This window comes from Anabrus simplex, chromosome 14 (genome assembly GCF_040414725.1).
Source record: "Anabrus simplex isolate iqAnaSimp1 chromosome 14, ASM4041472v1, whole genome shotgun sequence".
Classification (NCBI taxonomy): Eukaryota; Metazoa; Arthropoda; class Insecta; order Orthoptera; family Tettigoniidae; genus Anabrus; species Anabrus simplex.
Window position 1 is genome coordinate 71613392 of NC_090278.1, and position 24515 is coordinate 71637906.

General features: G+C 40.3%; 1 protein-coding gene across 1 annotated transcript in view; it reads left to right on the forward strand.

Moving 5' to 3' along the window:
* The first annotated feature begins 4763 nt into the window (after positions 1-4763).
* LOC136885468 (uncharacterized) overlaps positions 4764-24515 on the forward strand; it is a 49780-nt gene continuing 30028 nt past the window's right edge. Inside the window, exon 1 of the mRNA XM_067158031.2 lies at positions 4764-4847. Within this exon, the coding sequence (XP_067014132.1) occupies positions 4764-4847 (84 nt within the window). The remainder of the gene's footprint in view (positions 4848-24515) is intronic.

The window sequence follows — 24515 nt, forward strand, 5'->3', positions numbered from 1 at the left end:
CCAGGATTAGGAAAAAGTGATGGTAAAATAAGAAGAGTTTAATTGGTTGATTCATCGTTTTAATATACAGAATGTAACAATAAGTTATGATCAACCCGTTTGATTATACAGGGTGTAACAATATATTATGATCAAACTTTAAAGGCACATCCCTCACACGTAGGAGAAGAAAATATGTTATATGAACATGGGCTCGGAAACGCTTTATTTCCATGTTAGGACACATTCTCTACAACTCTACATAGTACATGAATCATGGGACATGCGCAGAAACAGAACGTACACTCATGCACAGAAATGGTGTCCCGACATAAACATTCAACACTGCCCCACTCCAGTCCTGGAAAGAAGGGAAGGAAATGAAGGGGTAGTGTTGAAGGCAACTCCAGTACCGAAAAGGAAGGGAAGGTGGTGAACAGGTGGTGCTGAAGGCACAGTGTGTGTACCCCAGGGGCTCTGAACTTTGGAGCGTGGGTTGGCGACCACGGGGCCCTTAGCTGAGTCCTGGCATTGCTTCCACTTACTTGTGCCAGGCTCCTCACTTTCACCTATCCTATCCGACCTCCCTTGGTCAACTCTTGTTCTTTTCCGACCCCGACGCTATTAGGTTTGCGAGGGCTAGGGAGTCTTTCATTTTCACGCCCTTCGTTGCCCTTGTCTTTCTTTGGCCGATATCTTCATTTTTCGAAGTGTCGGATCCCTTCCATTTTTCCGTCTATTTAGTGTTATATAGAGGATGGTTGCCTAGTTGTACTTCCTCTTAAAACAATAATCACCACCACCACCACCACCACAGTGTGTGTATTGCTATACATCCACCACTTATTATTATTATTATTATTATTATTATTATTATTATTATTACTTCCTCTTAAAACAATAATCACCACCACAGTGTGTGTATTGCTATACATCCACCACTTATTATTATTATTATTATTATTATTATTATTATTATTATTATTATTATTATTATTATTATTATTATTATTATTATTAGCGTATGCTGTGTACATAACAATCAATATATACAAACATAATACAAAATATACAATTATACAAGTTGGTGACAGCGTCAGGACTTCACTTTTATATTTTAATGTCCAATATTTTTATCCCTGTAATCACTTCCAGTGTTACTTCAAAAAATTCCTCCGCAGAACCAGGAAATGGACGTAGGGGGCACTCTAGAACTATGTGATTGATAGACTGCACTTGAGCACCACAGTCACAGCAGGGAGAATCTACCCATCCCCATAGATGTAAGGCTGCGCCAGTTCTACCAACACAACATCGGATCCTGTTCAGGGTTGACCAAACAGCACGGAGCTAACTGAAGCCAGCCAGTTTAATGTAGGGGTTGGAGATATCACATAAGCCACTGGGAGACGACATCCTCCACTCTTCTCTCTAGGCATTCCTGGGATTGAACCGAGGACATGACAGGTCCAAAGCTGTCTTCCACGCTGGTTTTCTTGATTTCAGCCTAGTTATAGTGTGCTGCCTTATATCTTGATGTATAGGAAGGGCCTCATTCTTCACTATTCTGCACCATAAGTTAGTACGTGCTTGTTGTTCTCTTAAATGAGGTCCCCCTGTGGGTGGGGGCGGCAGAATAACACCCACGGTATCCCCTGCCTGTCGTAAAAGGCGACTAAAAGGGGCCCCAGGGGCTCTGAACTTTGGAGCGTGGGTTGGCAACCACGGGGCCCTTTGCTGAGTCCTGGCATTGCTTCCACTTACTTATGCCAGGCTCCTCACTTTCATCTATCCTATCCGACCTCTCTTGGTCAACTCTTGTTCTTTTCTGACCCCGACGCTATTAGGTTTGCGAGGGCTAGGGAGTCTTTCATTTTCACGCCCTTCGTGGCCCTTGTCTTCCTTTGGCCGATATCTTCATTTTTCGAAGTGTCGGGTCCCTTCCATTTTTCTCTCTGATTAGTGTTATATAGAGGATGGTTGCCCAGTTGTACTTCCTCTTAAAACAATAATCACCACCACCACCATCTTAAATGAGGGGGAAAGATATTGCAAAGGACAGGTAACCATTGCACTGGAGTTGAATACAGCGTGCCGGATACAATACGCATAGCTTGGCGAAGTTGGATATCGATTAGATTGCAATGAGAGCTATTTAACCATTTTTCTATGTGACTTCGATATGTCAGTGATCTGTCTAATGTTACACCTAGGTACTTTGGTGTACTGTTGTATTTCAAAATTTGCCCCCCTGTGGGTGGGGGCAGTAGAATAACACCCACGGTATCCCCTGCCTGTCGTAAGAGGCGACTAAAAGGGGCCCCAGTGGATCTGAACTTTGGAGCGTGGATTGGCAACCACGGGGCCCTTAGCTGAGTCCTGGTATTGCTTCCACATACTTGTGCCAGGCTCCTAATTTTCATCTATCCTATCCGACCTCCCTTGGTCAACTCTTGTTCTTTTCCGACCCCGACGCTGTTAGGTTTGCGAGGGCTAGGGAGTTGTTGTATACAAGTAACTTGATATACAAGGCACAACATAAAAGTTTATTGTTTGGAGATTTTTATACAGTATGTACACAAAAAAGAACGAAACTGCACACGTTCAATGCTAACATAAAGTAGTAGACTGAGGGTCTGAAAACTAATTAAAGTTAATACGCCTATGTACATTCAGTTCTTATCTTGATAAGATAGTCTGCTCAAATGAAGGAAAGTCCTTGATAGTTGACAACTATCTGTAGTTAGTATAATGACAAGCGGCACTTGTAGGAAGTCCGTATTTGCAGAATGCTAGTAGGAGGCGTAGAACTTGCAAGGAACTTGCGTTAAGGTTCATAAATAGCAGAATGCTTGGATTGAAGTCGGAGCACTTGTAGGGGACTTGTGTGAGTAGCAGAATGCTTGGATAGGATGCTCGACGGTGCTACGGGAGGCAGGATGCATGAGGCAATGTCCTGAGGTGAAACCTCCCGGCCACCTCTTCAGAACACTTATTTAAGAGGGTACCTCCGTGTCTGACTTGTGGTGTAGTCGGGTCGTTGGACACTGTGCCTGGAGAGACGGAAACGTTGCTCAATTTATAGTGCTGGCTGACGTCACAGACGATTACGTCAGAGCAGTGCAGTCCACCTCGTGGTCTCTCGAAACGTCGATGCCGGGAGGGCTGCGGAGCTTACAGGCGCGGAGGACACACACAACAGGAGTCTTTTACCATCACGCCTTTCGGGGCCCTTGTCTTCCTTCGGCCGATAACATTTTTTGAAGTGTCGGATCGCTTCATTTTTTTCCTCTGATTAGTGTTATATAGAGGATAGTTGCCTAGTTGTACTTCCTCTTAAAACAATAATCACCACCACCACCACCTCTCAGCTCAGTCCTGGCATTGCTTCCACTTACTTGTGCCAGGTTCCTCAATTTCATCTATCCTATCCGACCTCACTTGGTCAAACCTTATTCTTTTCAGACCCCGACGGTATTACGTATGGAGGCCTAGGTTGTCTTTAATTTACATGCTCTTCGCAGCCCTTGTCTTCCTTTGACCGATACCTTCATTTTTCGAAGTGTCGGACCCCTTCCATTTTTCTCTCAGGTTAGTGTTATATAGAGAATGATTGCCCAGTTGTATTTCCTCTTAAAACAATAATCACCACTACCACCACCACTGCACATGTAGATGGCAGCAATGCCAGGACTCAGCTGAGGGCCCCGTGGTCACCAACCCACGCTTCAAAGTTAAGAGCCCTTGGAGCCCCATTTAGTCACCTCTTTGGACAGGAAGTTGATACCGTGGGTGTTATTCTACCACCCCCACCCAATGTTCGATTCGTATGGAGGCCTAGGGAGTCTTTCCTTTTCACGCCCTTCTTGGCCCTTGTCTTCCTTTGGCCGATAGCTTCACTTTTTGAAGTGTCTGACCCGTTCCAATTTTTTCTCTCTGATTAGTGTTAAAGAGAGTGGTTACCCAGTTGTACTTCATCTTAAGACAATAATCACCACCACCAACATCGCCGGGATTCAACTTGACGGCGGATTTTCACATCTATCAATGCTTACCGAGGGCATTTTGAACATTCCAAGTGGTATGTTCGTGCGTTCTGTTCCTGTGTATTTCCCGTGATTAATGTACTGTGTATCGTTGTAGAAAATAATTTATAACGTGGAAATAAAGCGTTTCCGAACCCATGTTCATATAACATATTTTCTTCTTCTATATGCAAGGAATGTCTCTTTAAAGTTTACTCATAACTTATTGTTACAGCCTGTACATTGAAAACAAAATGAACTGTACACATTGTACATGTAAAGTATCTTATAAAGGAACTTACCAAGAACGTGGCGACATACGAATGGATTCGAATGAACCGCTCTCTGTTAATCTAGATACAACTTTGAACTCACCAGAATAGATACAGTCCATGTTAACCAGATCCATAAGTACAAAATATCCTGTGGGTCGTAAAGATATTCAGCAAGATTTATTTGGTTATTTAGGAAATGGCTGATGACTGTCTACTCCGAATGGAATTAAAAACATCCGCTTTAATATGGTGTGCAAGCAGATGATATCAATCTGCATTCAACCTGCCTGATATTTATCGCACAGTGCCTGCCAGGAAACCATTCATTATCTCTAATCGTTTGTGTTCTATTCAAAATTATATGTGATAAGGTGAGTTATTGTAATACGGAATCAAAAGGTACCTGTTTTTAGGTCAACATAAATGCGGATAACGTTAGATATAAAAGAAGGAGAAGGCACAGAGATTCGGCCATAGTTTAAAAATGAGTGTCGTACGTGTGTTATATCGAATATTATGTGCAAGTTTTATATCCTTGGCGATATGGGATCTGGTCCAAGGTGGCGATGTAAGTACTAATTTTTAAAACTAAGTGGCGTGAAAGGAACAGTATATATTTCATTTTCCTTTTATTTATAACCACGGTCCATTTATCCAGAATATTACAGACTACCAACGTCAGTTACTTTTGCTGTTATGTTACATTTCCAATACTCGGATAATGCTCTTTTTCTCGGATAACTTTCACTGCTGAAATCACCACAGAATTTATTATCTCGGTTTACCAAAACTAAGTTTTCGTTTCAATCTGATTTTGAAACTTAAATTTTTCGTACTGAGGCACGGAAAACAAAAATGATTACGAGCTTCCGCCATTGTCGAAATATATACAAGTTTTTAATTCCATTCGTAGTCTGAAAGTAATTTATCATAAATAATGTCCGCTATTGACTAGAAACGAAAAAAAGAAGCCTAAGTTGAATTTCTAAGGGAATGGATTCTTATTGAATTTGGTGGCCGAAGGCATTAACATAATCGAGAATAAGCAAATACATTATAGCCTACACTTTGTACAGGGACATTACTTTTTCTATTCAGGGAATTGTCGTTCACCCGGTCGCCTGCGCTGCGAGCCTGTCTCCCGCCAAGCACTTTGCCGTAATGCTCTGCTCGGCGCCAGAAATTCCCGTGTTTTGCAGACTGTTGAGCCCTTTATCAGATTCAGTTTAGTCAAGTGTTCAAGTGTTTAGTCTCAGTGTATTGTTCTAATACCATTTTCATTACGTGAGCGAGTGCATATACATAATACCTTCATAAAATACAAGAAATCTTGTGCGGAAACACTGCACGACTCAGTGCCGGGCGAGCGCTTGCCGCAATACGGCAAAGTGCTTGGCGGGAGATAGGCTGACAGCGCGGGCGAGGGGGCAAGTGACAATCCTCTGAATGGATAAAATAATGTCTCTGCATATTTAATTAAAATTAGGCCGTATTCCTTAATTCTTCTTTAAAAAGTCATCCCGTCGTGTAGCGTACAAGAGATAAGCTATAATCGAGAATTCATCTTAGGCCTACCTATGTGTTGGAATTCCAGGTTATGTTCGATCATAGATAACACTGACAGCGTCGAAGATTTAGTTAACCTAAAATATGTTTCAAAATCCGTATCATCGTAGTTTTCAAAGTATGTAGTTAGTGCCTTTTCTAGGACATTTTATTATATAATCTTGGTCATATTCCTCGACGTAGACAAGGAAGAGGGAAGGAAGCGGCTGTGACCGTAAGTTAGGTAGCATCCCGGCATTTGCCTGGAGGAGAAGTGGGAAGGCACGGAAAACCACTTCCAGAATGGCCGAGGTGGGAATCGAACCCACCTCTATTCATTTGACCTCCGTAGGCTGAGTGGACCCCATTCGAGCCCTCGTACCACTTTTTAAATTTCGTGGCAGAGCCGGGAATAGAACTCGGGCCTCCGGAGGTGGCAGCTAGTCACACTCACCACAGAGGCGGACATTTATTATTTTTCTTCTTAAAGTATAAATAATAGGGCAAACAAGGTCATAAATTACTATTTAATGTTATTGTATGCGACCATGGGGATTTGGCTGCCCCATTCCCGTATAGGGGTTTGTGAGGACGTCTTTACAGCTACACTGCTACGGTCTCTGCCCAAGTGAAAGCCTCTTTCCGCACCCTTCCTCCCCCGAAACCGTCCACCTGCGCGCTTCCCCCTCACATCTCAACCCGTTCACTCACACTATATCCTCGGACGGAAGCTAGAGGGCCCGTGCCTTACCTTCAACGTGAATACTTTTACTACTGAACTGCGCGCTGAAGGTCAGTTCGATAACTTATTGGCGAACAGTCTTCTTTCTTGATGAAAATTTACGGTTTTACACGCTATTTTGCTATCGAGCCGGATAAGTGCCTTAGTGAGATTAATGAAGGCAATATAAGCAGGTCTATTTTGTTCTCCGCATTTTTCCTGAAGCTGACTAACTGTGAATATCACATCTGTGGTTCCTCTGGAAGGCGTGAAGCGGCACTGGTTCTCTGGTAGTATTTCCTTCACTAAGTGTAGTATAAGATTTTACAAAATTCTAGCAGTAAGCTTTTTCCAAGGAAGACAGTAATGATACTCCCCGATAGTTATTACAGTCTGCTCGATCACATTTCTTAAATATTGGAACTATAAGATTGTCTCTGAAATCGGAAGGCATTTCTTTAGTGTTCCGGATTTTAACACTACGTGTCTTATGAGTTCCTCACCACCTTCTATGAGAATTACGCAGGCATACCATCAAGACCGGTGGCCTTGTTTGGTTAACAGCGCGCTTCACTTCATCCAGTGTTGGTAGAGAGCCAGGTTCTTCTTTGATGGGTGCTTGTCTATTGAGACATACACTTGTTCATCAACAAATGTTTCCTGATTCCTGATTCCTGATTCCTGATTCCTGATTCCTGATTCAGGAGACCGTTCACGTGGCGACGAGGAAAGGATTCCACTATTACCTTTCACACACTGATGATTTCCGTGAAGATTGGAAGGCATCCACGCAATCGCACTCCGAGAAAAGTATACAACCTTCAGTTTTACAAGTAATATGTCAATGTTTACGCTGTCAAAAGCTTTGCTATAATCTAGTAGCAGCAGAACTGTGAATCTTCCTCTGTGTATTGCTTGTCGAACGTCCTCACTCGCTTTGATTAAGGAGGTTGTGCTTTCGAAGGTGCTGAGGCATTTGTGTATGGACTATATACACTAGAACCCCGTTTATCCGAAATACAGGGGGCAGAGCCACTTCGGTTGACGCATATTTTCGGATGACACATGGTAAATATTTTCGGGAGTTAAATGTGGAAATAAACATACATAAACCCTGTTAGGCAAATGTGCATACTGTATATTAACATTATTGCATAATGTCACTCATTGTATAAAATCAGTGATTTTCTTTTGAATTTTCTTGGTGCAGCGCTGTCGCACCACTGTTTAATCAACAATACATCAGCTGGTGTAGATTCATCGCTTTGTTCATCAAAGATCAAAACAATCTGAAATAATGAAACAATTTCTTTTGCAATGGAGTAAGAAAAGCATTGGAACTACAATATAAAACCGCAAGGCCAGTGGAACGATTTTGGCTGAGAGAAAAATATGAATTGAGAAGGGTCACTGGACTTCCCTGGTTTCCTAACAGAAGCTGCAGTATAGTCCGAGCAGTAAACAAGATGAAATTTATGCAACTGAAGCAATGTTAACCACAGTCTACATGATCTTCATGACGAATTCAGTAATAATAATAATAATAATAATAATAATAATAATAATAATAATAATAATAATAATAATAATAATAATAATAATAATGCAGTAATAGTAATAATCCCTCCTTGTTCAAGAAAAAATGTATCATGGAACGAAGTAGATGGTAAGAAACTGCTTTTTTTTATGCTATACGTGCATTTTGGTATAAGTCATGATATAAAAATAGGGTTTGCCAAGTAGCTCTCAGCATATATAGCAAGAGAATTACTAATATCGACGGCTAAGAACGAGGGGGTAAAAACAAAGTATTCAAATACAATTTTGTCAGAATATTTCGGTTAAGCGAAGTTCGGTTAAGCGGGGTTCTACTGTATTCTAATATTTTAGATAAAGTTGATAAAATACAGACTGCGCGATAGTTTCCCTCGTCCGAAGGCGTTTGACTTTACGGAAGAGGTAACATAATAGCCTTCTTCCAGAGAGATAGATGCGTGGCGTATATAAGAGAGAAATTGATTATATGTGTTGAGGTTGAAAATATAAAATCAAAAATTAGGTTGACCATATGTCAGTTTCAATGTCATCAATTCTTTGCGATTTTTTGCTTATCCTAACAGGACTGTATGTCAAGGGCGTACTGCGGAGTAATCTATATAAATAAAGTTGTAGGGGTCCACTGTCTGTAATTTCTTTTGTTTTACCAATTTTTCAGATATATCCGTTTTAGGTCAACTCAAGACCGAATCGGTGGTTTTTGCTTTTCGTGTCTGTCTTTCTGTTTGTCTGTTTGTCTGTTTGTCTGTTCCACCATCACGTCGAAACGGCTGGATAGATCTCAACACTCATCCCGGGGAAGGTTTCGATTTGCATATCATTTTAAAATCTTTCAAATCTTTCAATAGACGGGGGGTTTATAGGAAAACCAGAACGGTTTTCCTCCATTTTCTTTTATACTATTGATTTTCTGTAAACTCCGTGGACCGTACGTGAAACGTCTCTTCATTATAAACAACTTTCGTTATGTTCATAATTTACCTTACACTTCACATGACGGAGTAATTTACCATTTTCTGCGGGTATCATGCTCTGCATTGAGTGATCGACAGACAGACCGACAACGAACCTACAGGTTACCATGGAAACGTCTCTGACTGCTTGTCATCAGGGAACTAACGTATTGTCATTTTCCTCATCATGCTTTTAAATTCGTGGTTGTTCCTTGGGTAGAAGGTAAGAGAGGTGTCAATCGGCCTATCTGCGGGATATTGGCGGAATATCGTTGGAGGTTATAACACCATTAGTCATCTACGTATCTGTTTGCATAAAAATCACTGCGCCTAAATTTCTCCTCTATTACCGCCTTATTAAATCCATAACTCACACCAGCATAATTTATTGAGGGGCATTTGATTTTCCAGTACATTCACTTGGCATTTACATATTTGTCGTTATCTAGTTGTCCTCAGTTATAATCCATTTTCTATTAATTTCAACTTTTTAAACTGTATTATTTTCTTCCTTAATTACTCCGTATGTACGCGAGTGCTAGAATCTACTGGATATATTTCCACCAAACTTCATATTTAGAATCCACCTGTCCTTGGGTAGGTTTTAGGGCAAATATTGTTTCTAAATCCCTAAACCGACTGAGGGTTTATACGAAACCGAAACCGTGATTTTGCACTCCCACAAAATATACACAACCATACTTAATGGAAATCTACCTGCCTTAATGGAAATTAATTTCTAAACCTTTTTTCTCATGTGCATCATTTCTATACGAGGATTAATAAGGGAGATATCATTAACGGACCGTTTTTCGGTACAAGTCCCATCGGACTTAATTCAAGAGCGGGTGCGTGTAAAGCGTATTTCTTACAACTTGAAAACTACTGAAGATATTCGAACCAAACTTTATATATAGCATCCACCTGTCCAAAAGTAGGTTTTAAAGGTCAATAACATTTCATGTTCCCGGAATGGACTGGTGGTTTATAGGGAACAGAAATGGTGATTTTACTTTTCCACAATATATACAGTACAAGACCAACCTGACTGGAAATTGACCCAACGTGATGGAATTCCATCTCTAAAACATTTTTTTCATGTGCATTTTTGCGTCAGGGGGATTAATAAGGGAGATATCATGAATGGTCTGTTTTGCAGGTTAAGTCCAGCGGACATAGCCCAAAAGGTGTTGTACGTGGAGCAGATTCCTTATCTATCTATATAAATAAAATCGTAACGACTGTGTGCCTCTACATTGACTATTTTGGCGAAATTTTCGCACAGCTACCCGTTTAAGGGGCAATAATGACCATCTGCATATTTTTTGGTTTAGTTTCCTGAGTGTCCCAATTTTTACCTTCCTCGCCCAAAATTCAGATTGCGGCATAATCTGCCAGACGAAAAAGAAAATGGAAGTTTGACAAAATTATACGTTTTAGCCTGTAACGGACGGAAAATTTAAATTTTTAACTTTTTATCGCCGAAGAATATCGAAATATGGAGGCAATTTTAATGATGGTGCAGACCTTCGGGAAGTCCTATCACATAACGGATTGCACAATTTCCGTTCAATTTGGAATGATCTACAACCTTGGTCTTATGACTTTTTGTCGTATCTGTATCCTTTTTACGTTTGATTTTTCTCTATTAATCGATGTTAAGTAAATTTGGACTTTTCACATGCATAATTCATACTTTCAATCACTTATAGGAAATATAGAATCATCAAACTCTTCACGAAAATTGGTCTACCCAGTAGCCATATGTGAGCCAAATGTAACTGTCACATAATTATGCGAAAAGTAATGCAATGTGAGATAATCTTACAAAAACTTTACCCTATTCAACGTTTCTAACTCAATCTGACCCAAGGAAAGATGAGATTTCATAGGACCAGCCATTTAGGCCACTAAATCCGGCGTCTTATGGTACAATCCTTTGTCGATATGACGTACGTTTAGCAGCAGTTAATCTGTAAATGAAGGTCTGCAATATTATAAACACGGATATACTTTCGTATGTCGATCTATATATATTCACTGATGTCGATTTGTAGCGATCGAGAAAGGGTGTGTCTGCTATTGTAATGAGTACTCCCCACACCGACTTTGACTGGCAGTAGGAATGGGGTCCTTCTCCAACTCCTGTGTGACTGGCATTAGTAAGGAAAGCCTACCATTGTAATGAATAGTTCACTTCTCGATTTGACTTGCAGAAGGCAAGGGAGCATGCAGTTCTGTTTAAAACTCCCCTACCCGATTGTGTTTGGCAGTAGGCAAGGGTGCCCGCAATTATAAACAAATGACTTCATCTAAAATGTGACTGGCATTAGGCATAGTGGCCTACTATTTTGATGGAAACTCACTGGCAGTAAGCTGGCTGGCAGTAGGAAAAGGGGCCTTACATTATAATATTAACTGCACAACTCAATTTCGACTGATAGTAGGGTAGTTTCCTGCCATTATAATAAAAACTCCTCAACTGTTATCTGTCTGGAAGTAGGAAAGGGGGACTGCCGTTGTAACGAAAACTCCCCAAATCGAGTAATGTAAACTTACCAACTCGATTGTGAATGGCAGTAGGCAAGCGAGCCTGCCGTTATATCACAAATCCGTAACAAACACTTTACATTGGAAACAACGTATGGGGACCTCCCCATGCTGTTTCTCGGATAACGCTAAGAGACATGCAATTTTAAAACAATCTTATTTACTGCATGCACAGTATTTACTTCGATATTCGAATACAATGGAGAATACCGTGGCAAAGCACGGGTACATCAGCTAGTTAGCGATAAAGTACTACTTAAGAGTTGCGACTGGTACTCACTAATCGGCGACTTGTACAATTAAGTGACAATTAGTGTGACACATGCTAGTTACTGAAGAGAGTTAAGGTATAGATAAGAATTCGCCAGAAGGTATTTCAAGGGCCTTACTCTTAGAAACTCGCAGCTAGCAACCAGGCGCGTTCAGTTCAGGAGAGTGACATCAGTATGTCACATCGAATATTTTATACAATTTGTTTTATGTCTTTGGCGATATGGGAGGTATCCCAAGGTGGCAATGTAAGTATTTTTCTCAAACTAACTGACTTTGAAAGAAGCGGTACGGGTTTCATTATTCTTTTACTGTTTTTATTATTATTTTATTGTTTTACAAGAGTCCTTTCCTTCAGAAGACCAAGGGTGGCTGAAATTTGACTAACAGTAGTATTATAGCTTTATTTGTCGTTTAACAATCGTCAATTATGCAGCTGACAATGCCTGCCAGGAAACCAGTCATACGTAATCGTCCTATTCTATTCAAATTTATACTTATTTCTTTATTTTTTACGTCGCTCCGACACAGATAGATCATATGGCGACGATGGGATAGGAAAGGCCTAGGAGTGGGAAGGAAGAGGTCGTGACCTTAATTAAGCCACGGGCTGCCGACAGTCGAATTCGAGCCCACTATCTCCCGAACGCAAGCTCACAGCAGCGCACCCCTAACCGCACGGCAAAATTATATTTGTACGCGATATGGTGAGATATTGTATTCTAAATAATATGAACTTCCTATCTCTAGTCCAGGGCCTCTCAGGGTGCATGCACTGTGCACGGTGAAAAAGACGACTTCGCTTAGTTGACCGGAGTGCAGACCCTCACTCCTCGATTTGGAGCAATAGCGCTGTCTCTCTCTTTCCCCACGCCTGTCTCGCGCGCTCCCACTGTCTCCCTCTTCCTCACCTGCTCCGTAGCGCTCCAAATCCAAGCCGAGTTGAGCCGAACTTAGCCGAGTAGCCCAGGGACGAAGCGTTGTCCGAACCGAGCCGAGCGGGACCGATGCACTGTGCACAGGAACTCTGCGTAGCTGTTTGCACGTGTGAGATTTTGGGCGTTTGAGAGGCGCTGCTCTAGTGTTCTGTTTTTCTATGAACACGAGTGTACTTCAGTCAGTCAGTCAGTCAGTCCTCTGTCGCACGGGTCGCAGGTCTCCAATGATTAGCATTAACATTTAACAACAACATGTTAAATGTTTAAAGTGTTAAATGTTAACTGGTGACACTATCAACATGTTAAATATTAAATGTTGAGTACTGTTTCATTTAACATTGTGTCCACACTTAATAAACATGTTAAACTTGATTTCCCTTGTTTGTATACAGGTAAGTCATCATATCAATTTGTGGTAATACATTTAGGCGCTGTCTAGTATTTTCAAACAAGGACACTGGACTCAGATGAAGAGGATTTGGCCTTTGTTATTGCCACTGTTGCTTCTTGTTCATTATCATCATCATCATCTGTTTACCCTCCAGGTTCGGTTTTTCCCTCGGACTTAGCGAGGGATCCCACCTCTACCGCCTCAAGGGCAGTGTCCTGGAGCTTCAGACTCTTGGTCGGGGGATACAACTGGGGAGTATGACCAGTACCTCGCCCAGGCGGCCTCACCTGCTATGCTGAACAGGGGCCTTGTGGAGGGATGGGAAGATTGGAAGGGATAGGCAAGGAAGAGGGAAGGAAGCGGCCGTGGCCTTAAGTTAGGTACCATCCCGGCATTCGCCTGGAGGAGAAGTGGGAAACCACGGAAAACCACTTCCAGGATGGCTGAGGTGGGAATCGAACCCACCTCTACTCAGTTGACCTCCCGAGGCTGAGTGGACCCCGTTCCAGCCCTCGTACCACTTTTCAAATTTCGTGGCAGAGCCGGGAATCGAACCCGGGCCTCCGGGGGTGGCAGCTAATCACGCTAACCACTACACCACAGAGGCGGACTGCTTCTTGTTATGATTTAGAAATGCAGTTTTATTAGGCACATTTCCTCTCCTCATCCTGCTCATTGCTTCAAAAGCAAACCTCTTTGAAGTATAAACTTTGTCCGCTCCCGCTCCCGACTTCCAACTTTTCTGAATTTTTTTGCAATTCTCGACTGTACTGGGAGCGGAGGGACGCTAGTTTTTTTTTTTTCGATGCACTCGTGGGAACAGTTATAGATAATTTCGAGTTCCTGGAAACTGTCGGCTTTCTTCGCTTTATCTCTGTATTCACCTGATGAGACATTCCACTAACAAGGCCTTTCAATGATATCATTAATTAAGTCCAGAGTAATCTCTTTGCTTCTAGTCCGGCCGCGCGGTCTAGGGGGAAACGCGTTCGCCTGTCACCTGACGGCCCCAGGTTCGAGTCCCGGCCGGATCAGGGGTTTTTAATTGTAAATGATTAATATCCCTGGCCTGGGGACTGGGTGTTTGTGTCGTTTTTAACGTTCCTTTCCTTACATTCAACACTTTACACTTCCGCCATTTACAAAATACACGCAGGTTCCTCGCATATGGTGCAAGTAGGGACAAAAGATCTTTCTAGGTCGACGCCCCGAACAAATAGCATTTTAAAATAAAAAATATATATAAAATAAATAAAATCTCCTTGCTCCACTCCATTTCTGACTGTAAATTTTAGTATAGCGCAGAGAGAACGACACTCGTCCACGTGCGTGCCCTTGCCTGTATTTGTAGCTGATAACAAAGAGGATGAGTGTTGCGGTGTGTTGAAACTATAATCCTACTTCACGAGAAGCACGTCGTTTGCGTCGTTTAGGCTATCTGTTGGCATGGAAACAGCACGGAAGTTGCCGACATCTCCAAACAACAAATTCACTTGACATGTCAACATGTTAAAACTGTTAACCTCAACATTCTGAGTTAACATGCAAAGTCAATTGGAAGACGCAATTACAATATAGGTCTACATGTCAATTATTTAACATGTTGGTGTTAAATGTTTATCAGTGGCCTTAACTTCTTTAAATGTTTCCAAAGAATCTGGAAATTATCCGAATATTTCCCTTGATAAATTATTCCAGTCCCTTTTTTTCTCTTCCTGTAAATGAATGTTTACCCCAATTTGTCGTCTTGAATTACAGTTTTATCATCATAATGTCCGGCTCCATGGCTAAATGGTTAGCGTGCTGGCCTTTGCTCACATGGGTCCCGGGTTCGATTCCCGGTGGGGTCGGGAATTTTAACCATCATGGGTTAATTTCGCTGGCACTAGGGCTGGGTGTACGTGTTGTCTTCATCATCATTTCATCCTCATCACGACGCGCAGGTTGCCTACAGGTGTCAAATCAAAAGACCTGCACCTGGCGAGCCGATCTTGTCCTCGGCCACTCCCGGCACTAAAACCCATACGCCATTGAATTTCATCATCATAATATGATCCTTCCTGCCTTTAAAAGCTCCGTCCAACCGTATTTGTCTACTAACGTCATTCCACGCCAGCTCTCAACCTGTCTAAGGCATTTGATAGGGTAGATAGTGGGATACTAGTGGCAAAAGTGAGTGCAATTGGACTAGACAAAAGAGTGACTGAATGGGTGGCTATATTTCTAGAAAATAGAACTCAGAGAATTAGAGTAGGTGAAACTGTATCTGTCCCTGTAATAATTAAGACGGGAATTCCTCAAGGTAGTATTAGTGGACCTTATATATATATCAATGATAGTGTAAAGAATTGGGATCAGAGGTAAGGCCTTTTTTCAGATGATCTTATTCATAGAGTAATAAATAAGTTACAAGATGGTGAGCAACTGCAAAATGGCCTCGATAAGGTTGCGAGATGGACAGTAGGCAATGGTATGTTGATAAACAGGGTTAAAAGTAAGATTGTTTCACAAATAGGAAAAGTTCTCTCAGTTTTAATTACTGTGTTGATGGGGTGAAAGTTCCTTATGGGGATCATTGTAAGTACCCAAGTGTTAATATAAGGAAAGATCTTCAATAATCACATAAATATGATTGTAAATAAAGGGTACAGATCTCTGCACATGATTATGAGGGGGGTGTAGCAAGGATGTAAAGGAGAGGGCATATAAGTCTCTTATAAGACCCCAACTAGAGTATGGTTCCAGTGTATGGGACCCTCACCAGGATTACTTGATTCAAGAACTGAAAAAAAAATCCAAAGAAAAGTAGATCTTGTGTCATGGCATGGAATGTTGTGTGCTGGATCAGCTGCCATATTGTTGGACGTAGATCTTGTGACATGGCATGGAATGTTGTGTGCTGGATCAGCTGCCACATTGTTGGACGTAGATCTTGTGACATGGCATGGAATGTTGTGTTCTGGATCAGCTGCCATATTGTTGGACGTAGATCTTGTGTCATGACATGGAATGGTGTGTGCTGGATCAGCTGCCATATTGTTGGACGTAGACCTTGTGTCATGACATGGAATGGTGTGTGCTGGATCAGCTGCCATATTGTTGGACGTAGATCTTGTGTCATGACATGGAATGTTGTGTGCTGGATCAGCTGCCATATTGTTGGACGTAGATCTTGTGTCATGACATGGAATGTTGTGTGCTGGATCAGCTGCCATATTGTTGGACGTAGATCTTGTGTCATGACATGGAATGTTGTGTGCTGGATCAGCTGCCATATTGTTGGACGTAGATCTTGTGACATGGCATGGAATGTTGTGTGCTGGATCAGCTGCCACATTGTTGGACGTAGATCTTGTGACATGGCATGGAATGTTGTGTTCTGGATCAGCTGCCATATTGTTGGACGTAGATCTTGTGTCATGACATGGAATGGTGTGTGCTGGATCAGCTGCCATATTGTTGGACGTAGACCTTGTGTCATGACATGGAATGGTGTGTGCTGGATCAGCTGCCATATTGTTGGACGTAGATCTTGTGTCATGACATGGAATGTTGTGTGCTGGATCAGCTGCCATATTGTTGGACGTAGATCTTGTGTCATGACATGGAATGTTGTGTGCTGGATCAGCTGCCATATTGTTGGACGTAGATCTTGTGTCATGACATGGAATGTTGTGTGCTGGATCAGCTGCCATATTGTTGGACGTAGATCTTGTGTCATGACATGGAATGTTGTGTGCTGGATCAGCTGCCATATTGTTGGACGTAGATCTTGTGTCATGGCATGGAATGGTGTGTGCTGGATCAGCTGCCATATTGTTGGACGTAAATCTTGTGTCATGGCATGGAATGGTGTGTGCTGGATCAGCTGCCATATTGTTGGACGTAGATCTTGTGTCATGGCATGGAATGTTGCGTGCTGGAACAGCTGCCATATTGTTGGACGTAGACCTTGTGTCATGACATGGAATGGTGTGTGCTGGATCAGCTGCCATATTGTTGGACGTAGATCTTGTGTCATGACATGGAATGTTGTGTGCTGGATCAGCTGCCATATTGTTGGACGTAGATCTTGTGTCATGACATGGAATGTTGTGTGCTGGATCAGCTGCCATATTGTTGGACGTAGATCTTGTGTCATGGCATGGAATGTTGTGTGCTGGATCAGCTGCCATATTGTTGGACGTAGATCTTGTGTCATGACATGGAATGTTGTGTGCTGGATCAGCTGCCATATTGTTGGATGCAGATCATGAGGCTACATATTTCTTTCGATTTAATGGAACTTTTTATCTCGCCTGTGGATGTTGATGAAAGGATTCATTTTATCTGTACCCCTCCATGTCGTAAGTGGCTACTAAGAGGGGAACAACCAAAGAAACTTTTCTCGCTCTCTCGTCTTCTAAGCCCAAAACCATATCAATCATTCTGCACTTTTTGTATAGCGGAGAAATTCACATAAACTGTGTATATTTTTAAAATCTTAATAAATGTGAATTCTGTGTTCTTCAGCGTGCTATAATATATTTTTCGGGCTCGTTTTTTCGAATAATCCATTTTCTGTGAAAAAAACAAAGTTCTTTTATGTACTGAATATTTTCAAAATAACATTTTTCTGCTTTTCTAATTACTATCTATATTGTGCCCTTTTCAAGGCATGAGTGGCGGTGCTCCTCTTGATAGACTGTTGCTCCGGCTGCTGCTGAAAAATAAAACTACTCACCACTCACGTAGACTCTCTCCTCGGGTGTGGAACGTCCCTAGGTTTTCCTCGTTGTCGTAGGGCCAAAATAATGGGGTGAGGAAATGTAATAACGACGGGTCTAACTATCTACAAATAAAGTTACCCAAGACTGAATGGAATTTAAATGAATGTAATTTATTAACAAAAGTTGCAACAAGCAGGATTAAAATGAAAGTGAAATAAAACAAACTGGATTAAAAAGTAAATAGCTAAAATAAAATAAAAACTCAAAAGTTTTCCAACTAAAATGCCACAAATAAGTTGAATGTAGGTAAAATTTAAATAATAAACACCATGAATAAACAAAATATACGTCGATAGACGCTTATACAAGAACCTGTGGTCTTCCAAGTTAGACTCAAAACTCGTAAACATAAGTCTCAGATTTTAAAATTTTAAAAAATGTAGATTGTAAATCAGATGAAATTAATTAATTAATTAATTAACTAATTAATTAAAATAGTCTGAGACAACTCACATGTTTGCTGATCTCACTACTCTTGAATTTCATACCTTAAAAGTTACCCAACTGTTAAAAATAAGCTTAAAATGAAAAAGAACCATGAACACTCTTTCAGCTGGATATTACATTACATTTAATTATATAACTTTGCCACATAATTATATCCAGTGGCTGAAAGAAAATCAAAAAGGCTGTGTTTACATTGAAATAAAATTAAATGTTAGAAATTACTTATTCTGCCATGATAAAACTTAAAATTTAATTACTGTGATAGCTCTGGACAAAACAGTATAAAAATAACAGGCTAAATCCCTCAGTATTTACATGAGCCAAATGAACTCGCCTTTTAACATAGTTCTATTCGCCGCTTGTTACCCTTAACCTAAACAAACCAATTGTGATACATTTCATTGTTGATGGCAGCAGATTCCACCTTGTTAGATTAACTTGCGGCATTAATTTCATAACATTCTACCAAAGGTCGGTTCATTTGCAGAATTTAACGTTTATTTACCCAAATTTGTAGTGGTACATTATTTATTTGTGGTGCCTTCATGTAAGCGTAAAGAACTTGATGTAATTTATTGACTGTGAATACCAGGTGGTCCTACTAACCTAACACTTGAAATTTATATTTACAAGATATACACAGCACTGTCCACATAGTGCCCAAAACAAAAGAAAAAGTCGAAACACTAATAAATCTAAGCTACACCTACAATGAATTTTACAAAAATAATCTGACATCCGCGTACCTTCAATGTAACTACGCTTAAATCACGGTAAATCAAACAAAAAATAAAATAAAAGGAAAATCAATAATATCAAATGAACATAATACTCGCCTAGATCAAAAATTAAGTACACGATTAATCAACTCCACTCCGATGTACATTATTAGCTTTAGAAACGCTGAGGTGCTATTGGTGGCAATCACATTACATAAGACACTTACCTATGGCTGATACACCAAAACTCTAAACTGGAAATACACTTCCACAATAATCACAACATAAGTCCCAAAATTCATTGCTAGCCCAGTCGGATTTCATGCTTCAACTCGGCCCCATATTTGGAATATCTCCGAGTATCTCATCATCCCTGCTAATATTTGCGTAATTAACATTTTCCGTCCATGATTATCATATCTATTTTACCGTAGGCTTAAACTCACATCTCTTGAGCTGATTTTTATGAATTCCATTTATTATGTTAAGAATTAAATAACTGGAAAGGAGGTTCAACCTATTCAATACTCAAAAGAAAGAAACGTAGCAATCACATTTCTATTTAAATGGGACCGGTTTCGACCTTAGTCTAGGTCATCATCAGCCATAAAAAACATGTAAAATGTTTATGAATGTTGGAGGTCAGTTTCACACTCTGTTAGGCACAAAGACACGACACCACATTCTGTCCTGCACAAAGTCACAACACTACCAATCAACATGCGAAGATCAAAAAGGCTTGAATTCGCAGACGAACAGATCTGTAGTAGAAAGCCGCCAGCTCCCGGTGACCAGCGCGGCACACTCAAGGTCACGCGCTGCGGCTAAACACCAAAGTAGAGTGGAGAACGTTTCGAAGGTCCAGAACCTGTCACGGCTGCGGGAAGCCAAGTACGTATATAAAAATATACGACGCCAATTAGTACAACCGAATGAGCACCCGTACTCCAGTTAAGTTCTTGGTAAAGAGTTGACTTGAAAAAACAATTGTAGAGAGAAGAAAAAATGTAGTAAAAAGCGCAATATCGGAAAACAAATGAAAACTTATATGCACAGTGCGCTATTTTTTTAAAAAGAAAAAATTTTTAGGTTATGATTGAAGTAGTCGAAGTTGGCGCAAGACAAAAATTTTTGAAAGAGGAGAATAAATTAAACGAGGAAGAGTGATAGTGAAATAAGAGAAAGAATTTCAATACGGAACAATGAAATTTTTATCTTTAAATTCCATTTATTATCTCATTTTTATCAACGCATCATCGCTCTATTACACATGAGCTAAATGATCTCACAAATTCATTCTGTCGTTCTCATAAGCACAATACGACATTCACTGGATATGCACGACATGGTCCTCAAGACTCTATTCTCTCACCTCACAATTGTTACTATCAGGGACGTTATTTCATACTTGTTTTTATATTCCCATATTTCTTTCATATTCCATCAATCGCCGTACCTTTCAACATGTCAAACCTAAACTGGTCAGCAATGACTCCTCACTTAAACCTGAACTTAGAACCATGATTGCCTGCCAATATTTTACTATCCAATTTCAACTATGCACCAAAAGAAATCACGCATTCCAATCGTGCATCAGCACAACAAGAAAATCCATAAACTCATCGTGTGACTGTTATTACAATTAGACCTAAATATTCACATAATTCAATACAACATCAACGATACATTAATAGCTTGCTGGATTATACCACCTCAGCTGAATTTAAATGACTTGACAACATATCAACATTATTATTATTATTATTATTATTATTATTATTATTATTATTATTATTATTATTATTATTATTATTATTATTATTTTGATTCGTTGTGCCCAGCTGTGGAGCGCGTTTGAACTTATTTTGCACAATGTTTCTTCTTCTTTTCTTCCCAATATCTCTTCATTTTTTCACTGTGTTCCTTTCTCCGTGTTTCTGTCCAGCCTGTATTTTTTCTTGTTGGTTTCTCTGCAAATTTATGTTTGTTTACTTAGCTTCTAAATTTCATTCTATCTTGAATGGTTTCGTCTTCAATACCCATTTCTTGTAGATCTTCATGAATTTCTGCTAACCAATTGTTGCGGATTTTCAGGGTTAGAGCTAGATTTAGAATTTTCTTTGTCAGCCTGTTGTTATCCATTCTGTGTAGGTGTCCGTAGAATTTTAGTCGTCTCTTTCTGATGGTATCTGTGATTTTTTCTGTGAATTGAAAAATTTCGTGTGGTTTCTTTTTCATCCAAATTCCATTTTCGAACTTTGGTCCTAGGATTTTTCTGAGAATTTTCCTCTCTTGAGTATTATTATTATTATTATTATTATTATTATTATTATTATTATTATTATTATTATTATTATTATTATTATTATTGCCTCCAGTGTGCCTGCAATAAACCTGGACTTTAAATTCATCCCAAGGTCAAGTAAATATCTGATTGATCAACAACAAAAATACTTGCATCATTCAAGCACTCAAACTTGATTATATTTGATACTTCACATTATTATTATTATTATTATTATTATTATTATTATTATTATTATCATCGAGCGCGGGACATTCACATTCCGATCGTTGAATCTGATTGCTCCGGCCTCGATCACGGATTACGCTACGAAACTAATTTAAATGCCACTCTTCTTCATATCAGGTACGCGAATTTACATATTTAAAAAAAATCTATGGAATCATAACCTAACCGGACCACGCGTTATTCACGTCATTTTAATTACATTAGATATAAATACAACATGCTCTTTTATCTTGTGTTGAACGTGGGCTGCACCCTCTTAGTCCGCGCTTTGGATTTGAATTAATCCATCTTGGACATGGTGATAATATTACACAACACTTCGCTCGCACACGCGGATTGGATCCATTTTTAATTACATAGCACTCGCAGGTAGGTTAAATCACACGCATTCTTCAGTCTTAAATTAAGACACAATTTACATAACATAAACAGAATTTACACACACAGAGTTTGGCTTCCGTTTGTACTATAGAAACAGAAATGCTTTACTTGACGTGTGCCTTCCACATTGGCTGCAATTAGCCCGTCCCTTGCTTGTTTGTATTGGGGATTAAAATGTCATTCACCTGGTACCGGAATAGAAAGGATACGCCCAGGCCTGCCTCTCTCCCGTTACTTGCCGTGGCTGACAAGTGTCTTCGCCCTTGAATATGTACACCTAGTCCGCCGACTCCATTGTCCCAACTAACATTGTCTTTAATGTAACGTCGATCATCTCGGGTACATTACTGATCACAAAAACTCTTGCTTAAATTTATCCTTCTGAGTTTTGTGAATTTCCTGAGCAACTCCTACTACGAAATTTACATGTGAGCTTGTAATTTGCTGCAAATATAAATGTTCTGGCCGCTATCACCCTGGAAAATAGTATAGTTCATCTGTGTACGCCGTGAAATTAACACTTTAACGTCTATTGGTGACAAATAATATTGGAAATTCTGCGATATTGCAACCATACTAAGTGCCCCAAAAGTTCATATTCTACACTAGCTCGTAATATCATAATAGTTCTCCAAGATCCATCTCATAATTTAACTCAACTATACTAGACTTAACTAAAGTTGGCGTCTGACAGGTAAGGTTGGAGGGAGGAGCACTGCACGTGTCATTTCACGATGTTGCCACATTCCACCATTCCTTTCTACATGCTCTTACCCCTCGCTTCCGGCTCACTTGTTCCCTCCTTCATTCTGACCGCTGTGATCTGTTGTAGACTACCTGGCCAGGCGGTGTCGTCCCATTTGCGATCACTCTTATACAAACAATCAGGTTCTTATCAGTGACAGTGACAGGTTTGGCAACTCCCAGCAAGACGAGCTGCCCTGAAGTTTTATCTCCATGGCAACCGCAGTCGCCCCGCCCTCGTTTCCATGGCAACCACACAGCCACTCCCTTTATCCCGCCCCGGCAGGCAGTAAACGGAACTCCCTCTAAGAAATGTCAGACACCAACTCTTATTATTAGCAGTATACATACGCGACGCGACTGCACATACAACGGCGGGTTTAGATACACTTGAAAACTTCACTTTCCGCTGCTCGTCTGAAGCTTGACAGGAGACTCTGAAATTGGAACTAAGACTGGATGTTCGATAGAACTCCACCGTTGGTTTTGTAAATTTTGGAAACCACGCCTCCGGAGTTGGCCTTGGGGACGGGGTATGGCGCAGTGATATCACACCCTGACGTTAACTTTCCAAGTGTCCATAGGTTAATTGTTCACTGAAGAAACTCTGACGACTTAAAAAATCGGTGTGGTTTAAACGTTGCACTAGAATATAAGAAATGATCGTTCATTTTTCCACAGATTCCATAGATTTTACTGATTAATAATGGCGGTTTCCCGCCATGAGACTCAGTCTTGTGGGTGAATCCATTCTTCAGAAACTTTCGACGTAAATGCGGATAATTTCTTTCTTATAAAATAATTTATCACATAACCACACAAACAATTCCTTAAACTTTAGTCCAAGACTGGAGCACAGTACATTTCCATTAACTCTCTTCTCCAAATCACAAAAGACTAAATAATATTTCCGCTAAAACAGGGCGGTTTAAATTTGTAATTTTCTGATTGGTCGAAAACTGCCTCGAGCTGTACTGTCGTACTTAGACAAGGGCTCAACCATTTTCACAGAGGGGTATCAGGTATAACTCTGTCTCATGGGCTGTCTCCGTCCCTCATTAAGGTGTGGCAAATTCCAATGTCCTCTTTCTCCTGGGAAAAGTTCGGCTGAGAGTTTCACATTATCGGGACCATAAAACTTTATTGGAGAGGGCTATTAGGAAGGGCCTTCTTCAGACATGCTTTTAAACAAGTTGAGGGGAAGTATAATCTCTCCGTGGGCTCTCTTTGTTGTCACTTGTGAAATATCTGCACTGACTTGCCATTTGCAATGTTCACATGTATAAATTAATAATTTAATCAATGCATACATCTGGCCATTCGTCTTATGGGTGCATTAAAAATAAAGTCTACCGTAACGACTTTGTGTCTGAATAATTATTTTGTCGAAATGTTCTTATAGTTATCCGTTTCAAGCATAATAATGACGATCTACATAAATTTTAGCTTTGGTGTCTGTTTGTTTGTGTTCTAATAACTGAAAACCTACTGGATATATTTCAACCAAACTTCATATTTAGAGTCCATCTGTCCATGGGGAGGTTTTAGGGTCAGTATCATTTCAAAATCCCGGAGTGGACTGGGGTCTTATACGAAGATCGAAACAATGATTTTACTTTTCCACAAAATATACACGAGCAACTTTAATGGAAATATACCAGCCTTAATGGAAATCTATTTCTAGGACATTTTTCTCATGTACACTTTTTCGATAGGAG